This window comes from Tamandua tetradactyla, chromosome 21, assembly GCF_023851605.1.
Source record: "Tamandua tetradactyla isolate mTamTet1 chromosome 21, mTamTet1.pri, whole genome shotgun sequence".
Classification (NCBI taxonomy): Eukaryota; Metazoa; Chordata; class Mammalia; order Pilosa; family Myrmecophagidae; genus Tamandua; species Tamandua tetradactyla.
The window spans coordinates 32247132-32265140 of record NC_135347.1 but is presented as its reverse complement, the minus strand read 5'-3'; the positions used below and the strand labels follow the sequence as shown (position 1 = coordinate 32265140).

The window sequence follows — 18009 nt, the reverse complement described above, 5'->3', positions numbered from 1 at the left end:
AAAGCATACCACCATCTCTCTCACCTAATACAGAGTCTAAAAAATCAATAGAAAATGTATAGAGATGCTAGATTAAGATCTAGGCCACATATAGAAAGGTGAGTCTTAAAAAAAAAAAGAGGAAAGGTATCCCAAGATGTGAATCTGAAAAGATAAAAAGCTAGAGATAGATAAATATTCAATTAAATAAAATGAAAGTAGAAGCTTATTTTTAATATCTCTAATATTTTCAGAGAAATTGGAAGAATCATGTACTGGTTTGAGACTGTTGAGTACTCCAGAAAAGCCCTATGCTATTTTTCCTAATCCAATTTTGTGGAGGCATACACACTGTTCAGGGTGGGACCTTATGATTAGGTAGTTTACATGGAGATGTATCTCTGCCCCCTCAAGATGGGTCTTAATCCACTTACTGGAATCCTTTAAGAGGGAACCATTTTGGAAAAAGAGCTGACATAGAGAGAAATGTTTGGAGATGCAGAAAGGAAACACCCCTGGGGAAGCTCTTTGAAACCAGAAGCCAAAGGACCAGCAGATGCCAGCCTTTCAGGATTTGTATACTCTTGCAGGCATTCTGTGATATGATCTTTGATAGGCCTTTCTTAAGTCAAAGTATACTTCTCTGGATGCCTTAGTTCGGACATTTTTATGGCCTTAGAACTATAAAGCTCTAACTTAAATAAGACCCCTTTATAAAAGCCAATGCATTTCTAATACATTGCATTCCAGCAGGATTAGCAAACTCGAACACATGTCAATGGTGAAAGTGAGAGGAACAAGAAAATTGTGGGAGGAACTAAAGAGCATTAAAGAAGCTATATAAGGGCATGCCATGGAATCAGTAATGATAAATAAGTGAGTTCATTGAGCAATAAGAAATTCTCTAATCAGGTGAAGAAGAGAAAGTAGGCCAAAAGGGTGTGCTGGAATATCGAGAATGTGGGTCAAACATGAACAAGACTTTAGCAGGTAAAACTTTCTTTTAACAAAAGCATTTGATTGATAACAGTAATCTAACTGACTTACGATTACAACTAAGTCTAAAAAGTGACTATAGTGTTTTAATTGCCTCAACTAGTGTAAAAGATTCAGATTCTAGAAATCTCAAGAGGAAATATTCCTAAATGAAGATGTATTTTTATTTGTGTATACTATAACTACATATAAATATTTTTATATGCCAGATAAAAACTTTCCCTGCAGTTGCTACTTGATTTATATCCTAGTTCAAGCTCCAAAAAAGTTCTTACCAGTCCTTTTCACTTTTTGTTTTTATTGTAGCTTATAAAATTACTGATCTGTGAAAGGTCTGCGGGAAGGGGGGACACTTAGGCCGTCACCACACATAAGAAAACTACCTATAGATAATAGGTTCAGGAATTAAAATCCTAAAGTTGAGAAAATAAGTTCACTTTAAGTATTCTTTAAAGTCTTTAATTTATTACCAAGTGGTTTAAGTTTATTCCAAATTTATGACACTTTTCAAAATTTAAATCAATTACTTTTATCAATCTGAACTGCAATATTACAAATTCAAATGCATTTCTAAATTACAAGCCACAAAAGACTGCAATTTAAATAACATGCTTATGAATCAAAATCAATAATCAGAAAATCTACCACTTACAATGCTGAATGTCTTCTGATCTAGCTCTTCAGATTCTTCAGATATGGGAACTGGTTCACCACTTGCAGTGATATGAACTGGAGCATCTGACACTGAAGATTTTTTTGATCTTTCCTTGCTATCAGACTTGGATTCACTCAACTGAAGAAAAAGAGAGAGAAAAAACAAACACACATAAGTAAAATCATTAACACTTCCAGAAAATAACTCTTGGCTCACTTTAGTCTACAATGCTTATTCTCACTGATTATTCTTATTGTTATCCAAATTTTATTTGGGGAAACTAAAAAATAAAGCTAATCTGTAGTTATTCTCTAAATAAGACATTAAAGAAGGTATTCAAACCTAATTCTCTACTAGACACCCACACATGCTTTCTTTTTCTCTTTTTTCATTTGAAAGGCAGCAGTATCCTGTTTGTCATTTTAAAGTAGTTACAATTATTAAGTTATCTGTCACACTACATTTAGGTTTTTCCTTTAATGTCTTTTTAAGATACATTAAAAAACCGCACACATCAACTGTAAATATAAGGGTTTTTTTTCCCCCCACATTTCAGCAATAGTTCACTCATTCTTTCAATGAAGTGGTAAGAAATGTCATAATAACATTAACTTTAAATTATCTAGAGGCATTTTCTTTGATGCTCATAAGGTGGCAGCACTGGTGATGCTGTAAACAGCAGAAAAGAGGGGCTGCCAAATAACCAAATTATGGAGTCATGGGGCTGCTTTCTCCCACAAAAAATGGTGATGGCAATAACCTTAATACTGACACTTGGGAGGACGGCAACATCATGCTATGTAACTGTATTTATCTGCTGATGCCTGGCTGTGTTCAATGTACTGTTTGACTATCACAACGTCAATTTACTTCTTAATCATGTTGATACCTGGATTAAACTTAGCTCTTGACTGGCTAATCACCTCTTGAATAAGGGCATTATACCAAAGCACTTTCTATATTCTCACTTTATGAAATATAGCAACCTCATGGTTACATCTTCCAGTTCTCATCTACAGCACTGATAGTCTGCTCCATCTCCTGTGGTGTGTCTTTCTGCATTTATGTCATTATTTTAAATTGTGTTCTTTTACTGCTGAAGCTCAGCGTTAATGAAAATGAAGATTTTGCATCTTTGTCTTCCTGTTCTGAATCATGGTTAATCATTTGCACATGAAGTAATGATTTGATTGCTTTAGTCAGTTCCTTTCTGTTCATTTGGGTGCTGACTTGAAGCTCTTTACAACTGACAGTTTCACTGTTGTTAAAGGCAAGAAAAACCGCCATTTGGTATGCTATGACCATGGCTATAAATGATTTGCCTAAATAGTACCCTATAAATGATTTGTCTAAATAGTACTTTTTTCCTTCACCTGTACAAAAAAAAATGTAACCATGTAAGTTTATTTCCATTGAAATGTTGGCTATAAAATAATTAGAACATCTGTCTACTTTTTTCCAATTCCTGGGGAATTGCAAATATAGATGAAGAAGCCTGAGTCAGAGGTTATACCCTAGCCTGTAGAATATGTATTTGAAAACTAATTCCCACATGTATTGTTGTGTCTTGTTTTTGAATAGAATTGTTGAATCTACTGTTGAGAACAACACTGACACTTATATCTGTATACATTCGCTGTAGCCTGCTAGTTAACTCATAACCCAAGTTTGCTTTAATTTATTGATCACAGCTTCTTCAGAATCCATAGCCATAGATAATCCGTGAATCAAACGTTTTGTGATGGTTTGGAGGTTTTATGGACCCCAGAAAAGACTATGTTTTTAAAGCTAATCCATTCCTGTGGGTGTAAGTCTACTATAGGTGGGACCTTTTGATTAGGTTATTTCAGTTGAGGCATGCCCCAGGTGGGTCTTAATCCTCTTACTGGAATCCTTTATGAGAGATAAAATTCAGAGAAGCACAAAGAGAAGCATACAGAAAAAAGCCACAGAAGCTAAGAGAGACAGAAGCCATGGAAGAAGTTGAAAGCAACAAAGCCCCAAAGAGAAGGGAGAAACCAAGAGATGCTTCCATGTGCCTTCCTATGTGACAGAGGAGTCCCAGAGCCAGCCTTTCTTCAGGAAGGTATCATCCTGTTAATGCCATGATTTGGGCATCTTCACAGCCTCAGAACTGTAACCTTATAAGTTAAATCCCCACTGTAAAACAACCCATTTCTGATATATTGCACTTTGGCTACTTTAGCAAACTACTCATTTTGCCAGGCAGCATTCTTGGACAGAACTTTTGAAAAACATCCTTATTATTGATACACCTGAAAACAGTAATGAAGCTCATGAGTTTGTCTTCTACTTCATTGTCAGTCATCTCTTTTCCTGATTTCTTTAGTAAGTTGTCACTGCACTTAGTAAGCAGTTTGGATATAGAGACTTGGATTCTCTGTAATTTATTACTGACCCGAGGGCCTTATCCAAGGCACGCAAAGTGCTGAACACAATTCAAAACCATGTAGTTAAGTTCAACAAACTTACCATGTACTTCCAAAACTGACTCCACAAATAGTATTGGAATATTTTTCTGAGGAAGATTACTAGTCACACTCTAAGGCCCTTATCATGGATATGATTTTGCAGCTCTTGAATCATATGAGGTAAACTAATGAACACAATGGGAAGTAAGACAAACATATTTGCCATATCTTTTTTCCTCTTGTAGAATGATTACGACATTCTGCATCTAAGAACTATAAGTGGTCTGCCACCATTCTTTGTTGACATTTATGAACATTTAGCATATGAACTTGGATGTAAGTACTTTTGACATCGAAGTTCTTCATCTTTTAATCTACCTAGAACCTTTTCCATACACTGTGAGCAGTGAATTCTTGTAACAGATTTGAAGCTTCTTCTTAGCCTACCTATAGGTAGGTATGCCTTAGAGTTACTTCTGGAGGACCTCTTTGGTTGCTCAGATGTGGCCTCACTCTCTCTTAAGTTCAACTCTGCAGGTGAAATCACTGTCCTCCCCACTACATGGGACAGGACATCCAGAGGTGAAAATCTCCCTGGTGGCTTGGGAGATGACTCCTGGGGGTGAGTCCAGCCCTGGCACCATAGGATCAACAATGCCATCTTGACCAAAAGGGGGAAAAGAAGTGTAACTCATACAGTAGCTGAGAGAGTTCAAATAGTGCCGAGAGATTACTCTGGAGGTCACTCTTATGCAAGTTTCACTTAGACATTGCTACCTATCATAACTTGCCAACCCCCAACCAAAATTATTCCAGCCAATCATAAAGAAAACCTAGGGCGATACATAAAATTCTACAAAAGTTCCATGTACTAGGGCAACTTCCAGAAACCTACAACCTCCAGATGGGTCCCTGGACCAGGTAAGTCCTGAAACCTAGAGAGGACAGCCTCTCCAGAATATCAGCTAGTTCCATTTCCCTTTCCCATACTACTGACAGCTCCTTTCAACACGAAAAAGTTAGAATGGCCATAGCCCAAATACCCTTAAAGAGTGGGAGAAAGATCAGAGGTGATGGTGGAGTTATACAGAGAAGGTAGGGTTTAACAAATGAATGTGATTACTGAATCACTAAATTGATATTTCTTCTAGTTGCTAGTAACTAAGAGCAGTTAGAAGCTTTTTTGTATATATGTTGTTTTTCATACAAAAGAAAAAAAGTCGATTATGATGATAAAAAAATATTTATTCCTTCTAGCCTCCTATATTTTGCAGCAGCTAGAAGGAAAAATATGGGAGGATGGTGTTCCAGTTTGAAAGGATGTATGTACCCTAGAAAAGCCATGTTTTAATCCTAATCCCATTTTGTGAAGGTAGCCATTTCTTTTAATTCCTATTCAGTACTGCATGTTCGAAACTTTCATTAGATTATCTCCATGGAGATGTGACTCACTCAATAGTGGGTGTTAAACAGGATTAGGTGGAGACATGTCTCCACCCATTCCAGGTGGGTCTTGATTGGTTTTACTGGAATCCTTAAAAAGAAGAAGTACTTTGGATGAAGTAGAGAAAAATAAGAGAGAAAGCCAGGAGATTCTGAGAGAGCAGAGAATGATATAGCAAAGAGAAGCAGAGACATTTGGAGATCACCTCCCAGGGATCTGGATAGAAAGCAAGCAGATGATGCCATGTTTGCCATGTACCTTCCAGCCGAAAGAGAGAAACTCTGACCGTGTTCACCATGTATCTTTCCACTTGAGAAAGAAACTCTGAACTTCATCATCCTTCTTGAATCAAGGTGTGTTTCCCCAGATACCTTGGATTGGACATTTCTATAGACTTGCTTTAACTGGGACATTTCCACGGCCTAAAAACTGTTAACCTGCAATTTATTAAATTCCCCTTTTTAAAAGCCATTCTGTTTCTGGTATATTTGCATTCTGGCTGCTAGCACACTAGAACAGATGGTATGGTAGCCCACAACAAACTCTGGGATCTGTCCTGTAACTAACTACTTGTTGAAGAGTGCTTTGAAAACTATTACTTTTTTTTTCTTTGCTTTGTACATATGTTATATTATACAATAAAATTAGTTAAAAAAAATTGAAGCTTCTTGTTTATAATACTCTCTTGTTTCAGTCAGAAAGGGAGACTCGATAATTTCCTGATAAAACTTTAAGGGGAATTTTCTTTTATACTGTTCTACATCCACAAAGGGATTAATAACCCCATGGATTATTTTCTGGTTTAGGTCTTTTCCACCACCACCATTTTTCACTCAGAAGGGTGGTCTGGAGTGGTTCAACCATCAATTTCCTCCACATATCCCATGATAGTTCTATTTCCATAGTAGTTCATGCATATCTACACCATTATAAACATACCGAAGGTCAGCATCTACCAATTTATTTACTTTAATAAACTGCATGTTGAAATACCAATATAAGCAGTCCATATAGTCTGCACCTTTGCTACAATCTTTCCAATATCTATGACACATAACAAATTCTTGTTTTTTCAACCTTCAGAATGTTGAAGCCTCCAAAATGCTGAAAACAAATGCTGTATGTGATTTTCCAAAAAAAATTATTTTAGTTTCTGTATAAAGTCATTCTCTAAGGAGTTAGGATAGGCCACACATAAAGCACAGATACTGAGATGTGATCATTCCATGTTGCTCATTTGACATATTCCAACATGACAACTTTAACTATCATTTTTTAAAAGTTTGTTCCATGTTTCACTGAAATCTACTACTCTTAGTTTCAAAGACACTGGGCAAGTTTAGTGTTGAAATCTCTTTCTCTTCTAAATACATGGTATCATTACATTATTCTACAGTTGCTGAAGTAAAAAACCCAGGAGTCACTCCCCTCCCAAAGTACTCTCATTCAAACCATGACAAGTTCAATATACCTGTAACTCCAAAAAATATTTCAAACCTTTTTACTTGATTGTAATATTCCACAACTACTACTCTATTCATATCTGCCAGCTCCCTCTCATTGGTCTCCCTGCTCTTCTCTTATCCTATCTCCCCCTACAGCCAGAATGAGCATTCTAAAACATCTCACAAGCACTTTTAAAGAATTCAATTACTGACGGTAATTTGGTCTGATCTGTAATTTATTCTTCTAAAATATGACTGCTTCACTTTCTAAATTTTACATTATGATTTGCATACCTTTTCTTCCTTTATGAGTTTTTCTTTCTGCATAGCTTCTTTTACTTTTTCTCTTTTTCCTTTAAAATCTTTTTCCATTACATCTTTCTTATTCTCTTTCTCTTTAAGCTCCCTTTTAAGTTCTCTTTTATTCTCCTTTTCTTTTGCTTCCCTTTTTTCTTCTGGTTCCTTCTTTATACAAACATCTGGCTCAGGTTTCTCTTCACTGTCTCTTTCTGTTTTAATTTTTTTATTTGGATGTTTCACAGAAGTGATCTCATCCTAGAAAGTGCAAGTATGGCCAACGTATTACTAACCAAATCTTGACGTAGACTCTAATTTCTTTTCTTTGCATGGCTACAGATTGCATTTATGTGGATTCTGAAAGAAATAACCCAGAATCCCATTAATAATGATACATGCAATCTTTACCTTCCTATAAATAAACTAAGGCAAGCCAGTCCCATTCAGAAATCAAAATAAAATTAAAGGCATAAGAAGCTTACTCAATTGGAAAATGTTTGAAAAGGAAAAGACCTTTGCTCTACCCCTCTAGTGGTATACATAATACTTCTAATGGATGAGTAGAATTTCATTCTACAAATGAAACTATTAAAAGAATGAACAGTAGTACTTAAAATGAAAACTTCAAGCCTTATTTCAAACTCTGAAGTTATTACTAAAACATGCCTTTGCACAAAGAAAAGGTTGCTTTCCAAAACACATTCTTACCTTTTCATCATCTTCATCAGACTTTTCAGAGGGCAAGGGAGAAGAATCACTCTTTATTTCTTCTTTCACTTTCATAGACTTCATTGCTTTATTTTTCTTAGCTCTTGCTTTTCTTCTCTTTGAACTTCCCTAAAAATAATTACTTTTATTTTAACCAACTCTCTAAATATTCCACTTTAAAAAACAACTTTTAAAAAACATTAAATCTAAAAAAAATCTTGAAGAACATGTATTTCTACAAAACCCTGTTGGTAATAAGCTGTAGCAACCTTAGAAAGTCAACATAAATTATGTAATCAAATAAATAAAATAAAATGTTAATGTGAATAATACAATTAACTACAATTATTCCTTTAATAAAGAGGATTAAAAAAAAGCAGAAATGGATTTTTCACCCTCTTGGATTAATACCATCTTCAATTTAATATAGTACAAGAGATAGCATTAGAGATGATTTTTAATGGTCCATAGATAGTTACTAACATGTTATTGTGGTCACAGACAAACCTTTTTTTTTTTTTTTTTGACACGGTCAGGGAAACGAACCCGGGTCCTCTGGCATCACAGGCAAGCATTCCTGCCTGCTGAGCCACCGTGGCCCACAGACAAACCTTTTAAAGGCTGCTTTAGTTTCCAAATACTTCCCTTTTAGTGTCCTTTTCCTACTTGCTGGAGGCCCCTCAAAATTAAGTTCAGTGCCTTTTGATGCTAATTCTTAAGCTCTCCAGTGCCTTCAAATCAAATACTAATGTAGGCTTGATTCCTCAAAAAAAGTATCCCATGCTCTAAACATGAAGTTTTCCCCCTATTATTTCTCCAAATATTAGGAAAAAAAACAAAACCAAGTCTCGCTTTTGGAAGATAAACTTATTGGTTTAAACATGTAGCTATTTAAGGTAAAATGTTATCATGCTCAGAACTATTAAATTACAGAAAATTGCCAACTTACAAGCTTATATTAGTTACACATATCTAGGTAGTTCATATATTGAAGAGTAAACTGCTTTTAAGCATCCACATTTTAACTTACTGCACCAGAAAGTCTCTGAGCTTCCTTTCTTGCGAGATCTTTACTAAGTAATTTGATGAGGTAGTCTGCACGTGTCTGCAACTGTTTTGCTTGTGGTTTTTTATCAGGGTCATCTGGGAGAATCTGAAAAGCAATTAATTTTTTCAGTTTATCTTTAAATAACATGAGAAATTTATTGGCTAAAAAAACAAATTTTAAAAATACACAAAACTCACAAACAATTTACAACTCTTAAAATCTGTAGGAACAAACAACTCAAAACGCAAAATACAATTTTTTTCCTTATGCCACAGCCAAATGTTTAATCTTCCTGAGAATGCTAGATAAAAATGCCATAAAAAATTCCTTCATGCTACCTTTCCAAATGAGACTAGGAAAGTGTGAGGCTATAAATTTCTTCTAAATATGCAGATGTTAGCATCCAACGTTATTAAATGTTATATTATTCTTAGATTCCTTTCCTCTTTCATTAGCAGTGTATTTAAGTACATACCCCCAAATTCCTTAGAATACAGAGTCATCTACTTTCAGGATGAACCAAAGCATGCACTGTTTAAGGCAAATTTTACAGTGGGAATCTAGACCTGTTTATGTTTGTTTCATAGTAGCAAATGACAAAGCACCAACATTAAGGGCTCCCATTTGTCCGTGAATCGGTAAAACTACAAAAAGATAACTAAACTGAGTAAGAAAAAAGAAATGCTGCCAGTATATTCTATTTTAGGCAAATAATAGCATCACATCACCCAAAATTCTTAGCATTGTTTGACATTAAAAAAAAATTTATATAAGACTTTAAGAATCATTTTTTTGCATTTATATGACATGTAAAGTTAACGATCAGATAAAGTATTTGCTTTTAACCTAATAATCTGAAGAAACAACATGCCTATATCTAAATAATAAAAATATAATTTTACTAGAAAGGTAATTCTCAGAGCTCATTTAAATTCAATCTCTATGAAAACCAGCTTCTAAAGCAGCCAAGATTACAGATAGCTAGAGCCTTGGTTTCCTAACCCCAAACATAATTTAAAAGCAAAAATCAGAATTAAATTAATTTAACATTAATGGTCAACAGAATCAAGAAATATACATAAATACCTTGTGTGTTAAACTGAGGTCAGGATCCATTTTAATCATTTCCCAGCTTCCATATCCATACTCGTAGATACCAATTAACAAATTAGAATCATCTTCTTTGCCCCAGTCTATATCAAAATGAGCTGCCTTGGTGTGGCATGGGATAGTATACCTAGCATTAAAGTTAATAACCATTATCAAATTAAGTTTATAATCACTTTATGTGCAAATTAATTTTGAAAAAATTTACATTTTAGTTGTCAGAACTCCAAATTGCTATGCTTTATTTTATTTTAAAATATTGTTGCTTCAAAACTAGCCAATTATACCATAGGAATTTTTTTTTTTAACATACAGTCATATTTATAAATTATGTAACAACAATCCTATTTACACTGGAAAAATGAGGTAACTCACTGTTTTCTTTCCTCTGGATCTGAAGGAATGGATTTGTGCAAAGGTATTAATTCTTCTTCATGGGAGATAACTAGTTTGGCATTCACCTGGACTCCTGATATTCGGAATGTTGGGCCCTTCACTTTTCCAAGTCTACCACCTGAAATTTTTTAAAAAGTATAAAAAATATAAAATATTTCATTCTACAAAGCAACATAGTATTTTAAATTATATATATTATATAAATTAATATTTACATTAATTATTACTTATTAATACTTACACTGGGGGGTTTACTGGCAATTTTTAAATTTCACTACAAGATGTTTGAGTATACACCTGTGATTGTGACCTAGTGAATATGGACTCACAAAAAGCATTTAATGTAATTAAGTGTTTTATCAATTGTAGAAGATAGATCAATTTATTCATACCATCAGCCTCTAAATAAGAGTTCTAGTATGATTTTTCCAGGATACTTGATATTACTCTTACCTAATTATATTTATTTAGGTAGATGAATTGTTAACATAGGCATAATGAAATAACTGTGTCATAAATCAATACCACAATATGTGGTATTGATTAGGTTCTCCCAGTTATCAATACTAACAATAACTGACAGAAGCCTGGTGTTATCTGCCAGCCAACATACACCTGTGACTCTTACAAGTATGGATTCTATCACCTTCAATAATACTATTCTATTCTCTGTCTCCTATTGTATAAGAATGGCTTTGCTCTGTTTTGTAATGCATCTTCTGAGACAGATAAACAGGTAACAACATATACCTGCTAAACTTTATAAAAATGTATTTTGAAACTTATATTTAACTCTATTTAAATCACCTCATTTTAATGTTACCTGTTCGTTCTGTTCCTGAAGAACTATCCTTTAAAGCTTTAATACAACCATTATGTACCAATTCTCCCAGTCGTCTGAGGTCTGTCTCTGACTTATCAACTAATTCAGCATCTCGAGCAATTGCATCCAATCTGTAATGAAACAATTTTCAGATAATATGCCTAATTAAGGTGTGCAATTCAAGACAAACTTTCACTCTATTTCAAGTTATAATAAGACACACACAAAAACCAAAAACCAAAATTAAACTAATTTGATCTTTATTGCTCTACATTCAGGCAGTGCATGGGTTGCAACAAAGGAGAGTATCACCAGCCACTACTGGGGTTAACAGATAATTTCAAAGAAACTGTAGTGATACTTTCAATTTTAATCCAGTCTTGAGGAAAAAAGAACTCGTTTTAAAGTCAGAAACTAGGATTTTAGCAACACAGCTTCTCCAAGGATGAATCTACTTATGCTGTTTTTCTTGTGATGAATGAGATAAAAGCAGGTAAATTTGCCTTATAGTTATAAAAATGAAAGGTAAACATGTATTTTATAGACATAATTTATGTATAAGAAAATTTTAGATACTACAAGGATGGTACACACACACATTTTTCTTTTTTTTTGGCATGGGCAGGCTCTAGAAATTCAACCTGTGCCTCTGGCATGGCACGTGAGAATTCAGTACAAAATATTTTTAAAAGTCAATTTGTAGTTGACTTTCTACAGATTAACTTTGTAAATGCTTGCTAAAAAGCAAATTTAACAAAGTAGCTAAACTGAATGTTAGCATAAAGAAATAAGGTTGACAGCATGTAACACATTCATACAATAATATGGGAATGACGAAGTACTTACCTTTCCAGAGGGCCACCAAATTTCTTGTAACTCTTGATAAACCTAATAGAAAGTAATTGTTTGGTTTAAATGTGGACTTCACGTAGTCATTAAAATACACACACCTATATATATATATATTTATAATGCACACAGAAGAGAACACTGGTTAGAGCAAAAATGAATTCAAGGTATTGTTACTAATAAAAGGGAACCAAGCTAAAAACAAAAATATTAAAACATTAAGATGTACCATATAACACAAAGACATATTTTAACATCCAGCATGATGCTGAGTTTAGAATCCAATATAAATAAAACAATAGAAGCTAAATTTTATTTCAGAAATTGTTTTATTTTCACAGGACAAAAAAATCTTCAAAGCTACTACAGGAAGTGTCTTCAAAATAACTGTCAATCATATTACACCTCCTCATATTCCAAGTGTTGAGAATAGTTTCAATTTAAATGTATGGTATTATAACAACAATGAAAAAATAAAAATTTTACTTAAGAACAAAGCTACCTAAATGGTTGATGGATGAGGAAAAATGTCCAGGAAAAGTAGAAGTTGGGATGTCTCTTCAACTAAAGACAGAAAGTCCAGCAACTCAGGTGGTCATAAAAACACCCTTAACAATAGCTAACAATATATTTAGTTTCCTGGTAGAAAGAATGAGGAAGAACTTTATTGGTCAAGTCAATGATTTAAAAGAAAAGTTACACTGGCTTGAAAGAAACAGCAAACTGTAGAAATATAAAAATGAACAACCATTTTCACAAATTTCACATGCAAAATTATTACATAAACAAAAGGTCAGCAGTTACCCAATTTGCTTTAAAGAAATGCATATATACAAACAAAACTTTTTTTTTTCCCAAACAAACCTATTTTGAAAGGATATTACAACTTATCCTGTATAGCCAATCTTACCTCAAATCCTACTTGGACACATCTGAAAGGCTTTTAACATGGTTACTTTTAAAATGCAAATCACTTTGGTGTTAAGAAACTAGGATGCTAGGAGTCATAAATGTAGTGCAAAGTCTTCAATATAAAAATTTCAAGTATCAAAATATACTTTCTTTATACAAAAGGGCAACTATTCTGAACATCAATAAAAAAATTTAGCAGTCTAAATAACATGCAAAGATTAGAAACAAACTTGTTTTTTCAGGGTTATACTAGACACCCAAAAGCAAAACTACCCAATTCTTACTTAAATATTGTATTATTTGCCTTCTCTAAAACTTTCACCTTGATCTTTGAAAAGGAAGGGAATTTTATATTTTAGTTTTACCCTCTAATAAAAGCAAGTTGAAGCAAAAAGGTCCTATGTCATCTTACCGCCTAATTTCTGCATCACTAAATCCTTTAATATTCTCCCGTGGGATAGTCCGTGGTCTTCCACGTTTCTTTGGCCTTTTCCTTTCCGAGATTGAATCACTATCAGATCCAGAGTATCTTCTACTTCTACTGCGCCTCCCTTCACTTCCATTGAAACTAATCTGGAATTTGAAACAAAATAAAACAATTTTTCACGTAAGCTTAGGGTAAAGAAAGGATTTCCAACATAAGAAAGGAAACACTATACAACAAAAGATTAACAGAATTAACAGGCTTCTCTCCTTTTTATTTTAATTAATTTTTTTCTTCTTTTTTTCCTCTTTTACTTTCTTTGAAGAAGAAATTGAAATGGTAGTGAAGGCATGGCTATGTGATTATTCTGGGAATCACTGAGTTTTTACTTGGGTTGGATTCTATAATGTGTCAATAAAATTGTTCAAAATTGAATAGAAACGTGCTGGAGAACATGTGGAGAGAGAAGTACCTCTTCACTGTTGGTAGGGAAGGAGAGTGGTGCAGCTCTTCTAGTGGGCACAGGAGGCTAGGAGTGGGGTTGTCCATGTGATCCTGACACTATACTTAAGTGTATACTTGGAGGAACTGAGAGTGGACACAAATGAACATTTGCATACTGATATTTATGGTGGCAGTGGTCACAATTTGCACTAAGGGTACATCTACTGAGGAATGAAGAACTGCAGTGCGTACATACAACGCACTATTAAGCAGCTGCAAAAGGAATGAAGTTGTGAGGCATGCAACTAGGTGAATGAACTTCAAGGATACTATGTTGAATGAATAAGCCAGAAATTAAAAAGACACCTCACTAATATGGACTATAATGTGCAAACCCTGAGGATTGAATTGAGAGCATAGGTTATCAGGTGAAGGCCTGTTATAAAGGTTCCTAGATTGTAAAGCTCTTAAAGCAGTTATATCTATTCTGGAGTTGTAACTGTTACTTCTAAATTCTGAGATACTGAGCTCAGAATTTAGTATATAACTTATAACTTAGTTGTTCCTTGAAACTTCAGGTACTTATGTGACATCTAGACTCAGAACTAGATTTCCACAGTTACACAAGTCAGCATTACCCCATAAACACTGAAAAACTGATCAGACTTCAACTAGAGAAATGAATGAAGCTGCTCTGGTTAGGACTAAGGTAGATCAGAATACAGAGTAAAAGATGATATTGACTGTATTTTAAAACTTCAACTTCTAAATGAGACCAAAGGAAGGGATGTTTATTTGGTGCACTATCTAATTTAACTTGTATGATCAGCTTATTTGGACACCATAACTACATGGAAACTTGAATAGGGAGATTCTATTAGTTTGTACAGGTTGGTATGAGATCCTGAAAACATCCCAGAGTAACATGGGCAGACGATAAAAAGTACTTGCAAAGTCCCTTTCAGGGACTGGGGAAAAAAGTAGAAATATTTAAGGTCCCCACCAGGGGAAGAACTGATATTCTTACATATGCTGGGGATTGCCAAATTGACGGGACAGGCTCTTGACCTTGGGGCTTGTATGAAACTTATTCTTACAAAGGAAAAGCTAAGCCTACCTACGATTATGCTTTAGAGTTACCCCCAGGGAAACTTTTTTCTTGCTCAGATGTGACCTCTCTAAGACAACTCTGCAGGTAGATTAACTGCCCTCAACCCTATGTGGAACATGATTCCAAGGGTATAAATCTCTCTTGCAACGTGGGACACAACTCCAGGGGACAAACCTGGCCCTGGCATTGTGGGATTGAGAATGTTTTCTTGACTAAAAGGATAAAAAAAAATCAAACAAATGAAGATTCAGTGGCTGAGAGATTTCAAATAGAGTTAAGAGGTCATTCTGGAGGTTATTTTTATGCTTTACATGGACATCCCTTTTCGGTTTTTGGTGCATTGGAGTAGCTAGAGGGAAACACTAGAAACTGTTGAACTATAATCCAATAGCCTTGATTCTTGAAGATGACTGAATAAACTATAGAGCTGTTAAGGTGTGACTGTGTAACTGTGAAAACCCTGTGACTGACACTCTCTTCAGTGCACGGACATATAAGGAAGAAAAAACTATAGACAAAAATAAATAAATAATGAAGGAGCAAAAGTATGGGGTGTTTTGTATTGTAGGTGTTCTTTACACTTTTATTCTTATTTTGATTTGTTTTTGGAGTAATGGAAATGTTCAAAAATTGGTTGTACTGATGAATGCACAGCTGTATGATGATACTGTGAACCACTGATTGTACAACTTGGACGATGATATGGTACGTGAATATATATCTCAATAAAACTGCATTTAAAAATGTTATTCTCCTACATCAAAAATAGTCTAGAAATAAAATTAGCAAACAAAACAGAAAAAATATAACATGAAGGATTATTAATTAACCACAAAGGAGTATTAACAGCCTTAATAGTTACAGCACTCTTATAAATCACCAAGAATGTATTTTTATAAAAACATGAGAAAGGTTATTAATGAGCAATTAGTCAAATGATTTATAAAAATATAATAATAAAAATGATCTCATTGATAATTTTTTAAAGTGAATTAAAGTAACAGTGAGAATCCACTCTTTTTTTTTTTGCATGGGCAGGCACCAGGAATTGAACCCAGGTCTCCTGCATGCAGGCATGAACTCTGCCTGCTGAGCCACCGAAGCTTGCCCTTCATTCTTTTCTAATCCATCAAATTGGCTAAAACAAAGCAGAAACAGCCAATATTGGTAACAGTATAAAAAATAGATAATCATACATTTCTGTATGGCAATGCGATTTGGCAATACATAATGAAAAAGCTTAAAGCTAATGATTCTTCTGACCAAGCAACTTCACTTCTAGGCATTTTTCCTAAGGAAATCAGAAATGTGAAGGAACATTTTGACTTATCAATAAAGTCATTTACATCATAAACAAAAAATAAAGCAATCTAATTAATGTCCCTCAAAAAGCAATTGGACAAATAATCTATAATGGAACATTGATTAACCATTAAAAATCATGTTGCAGCATAATTAGCATTTATGATATATTATAAAACAGACATAAGTATATTACAAAATAATGACTCCAATTTAATGATACACATTTAAAAGATTCCAAATCATACATATCCTAATAATATTATCACTAGCTGCTTTAATGTATTTATCAGGGAACAGATTATGAATCATTTTTTCTGATCTCCTTCTAAATATCCACTTACTGATATTCTAATTAGACTGACAGAAACAAAAAATACTAGTTGAACCTACAGGGAGGGAGGGAGGGTGATGTGCTTCCTTAAATTGGCAGTAGAGAAATAATTGAAATGGAGAATCAGTGCTTAACTGGAACAGGGTTTCTGTTTGAGTTGACAAAAAAGCTTGATCATGGTGGTGATGGTAGCACATCATCATGAATATAATTAACACTACTGTAGTAAATATTTGAATATGGTTAAAGGGAAAGTTTGGGTGTGTGTAGGTTACTACAATGAAAATGTAAAAACTAATTTTTAGAACTATACAATATTGTTACATCAATTGTAATAAAGGTACTATACTAATGCAAGGTGTTAATAATAGGGAAAATATGTGTGAGCGAAGAGTATATGGGAACTCTTATTTTTCATAAGCCTAAAGGTTGTCTAATTTAAAAATTAAAGAAAAAAAAAATTGAACTGAGTCAAGTGAGGCACCTCACCCATGCTGCCCCTTCCTCAAGGGTAGATTTTTTGTTTTTGTTTTTGCTTTTCCTATTTATTTTTCCTAGACGGTCTCCTGCGCACTCAGTACCAGTTTGGGTGAAAAGGATCTGGCACAGCTTCCAGTCTGTCCCCACAAAGGTGGCTGCCTCTCTTTCTCCTAACCTGTACTATGGAGGAAAATTTCCTCCAGTCTTCCATCCTCTCCCTATCTTTCTCATGAATGGGTGCAAGCTCCTCCTGTGTCTTTGGCTTCCAGAGTTCCTATACTTCAACTTTAGTTAGCCTACATTCAGCCTTTAATAATTTTAGCTGAATTCTTTTTACTTACCTAGTAATATGACCCTTAATATCTACCACTCATATTCAGCACAAGTGAAACAATGTCTAAGCCCCATCTCTTTTTGTAGACCCCTGTCTTTACTATACTACTTGGTTGCCCAGCGATCTGATGCATTTAAGGAAAATTATGATTTTGTAGATTATCTGGCTATTTCTTGTTAGGGTAGGAGCAGTACCCCTCCCAGCTTTCTATTTCCCAGGTGGAAATGAAATCAATAGTGTTTTTAATCAGAAAGTGACTACATATATAGTTTTTTGTTTGTGTTTATTTCTGCAAATCTCCGTATGGTTTCCTTTTATTGTACATGGAAGGCATAGCATTATAATAGATTTTAGGTTAGATATAGTAAGACCTGAATTATCTGATAAACAACTAAAGGATGTTAATGGGTTTTTATGTAGGTTCAACTAGTATTTTTTGTTTCTGTCAGTCTAATTAGAATATCAGTAAGTGGATATTTAGAAGGAGAT

At 34.2% G+C, this 18009-nt stretch overlaps 1 protein-coding gene and 2 pseudogenes across 5 annotated transcripts in view; all 3 read right to left on the bottom strand.

The window, feature by feature from the left end:
- CHD1 (chromodomain helicase DNA binding protein 1) overlaps positions 1–18009 on the bottom strand; it is a 75725-nt gene that overhangs the window by 13233 nt on the left and 44483 nt on the right. For 3 of the 5 annotated variants that reach the window (XM_077139073.1, XM_077139072.1, XM_077139074.1), the window contains 9 exons: positions 13504–13664; positions 12177–12218; positions 11331–11461; positions 10487–10625; positions 10091–10241; positions 8987–9109; positions 7957–8085; positions 7246–7506; positions 1628–1768 (listed from right to left, as the gene is read on the bottom strand). In XM_077139073.1, coding sequence (XP_076995188.1) covers positions 1628–1768; positions 7246–7506; positions 7957–8085; positions 8987–9109; positions 10091–10241; positions 10487–10625; positions 11331–11461; positions 12177–12218; positions 13504–13664 — 1278 coding nt within the window. Of the gene's footprint in view, positions 1–1627; positions 1769–7245; positions 7606–7956; positions 8086–8986; positions 9110–10090; positions 10242–10486; positions 10626–11330; positions 11462–12176; positions 12219–13503; positions 13665–18009 lie in introns of those variants that run through there. The other 2 variants (XM_077139075.1, XM_077139076.1) reach the window with 2 other exon arrangements.
- LOC143665766 (cullin-2 pseudogene) lies at positions 2422–3376 on the bottom strand (annotated as a pseudogene).
- LOC143665547 (cullin-2 pseudogene) lies at positions 3272–6146 on the bottom strand (annotated as a pseudogene).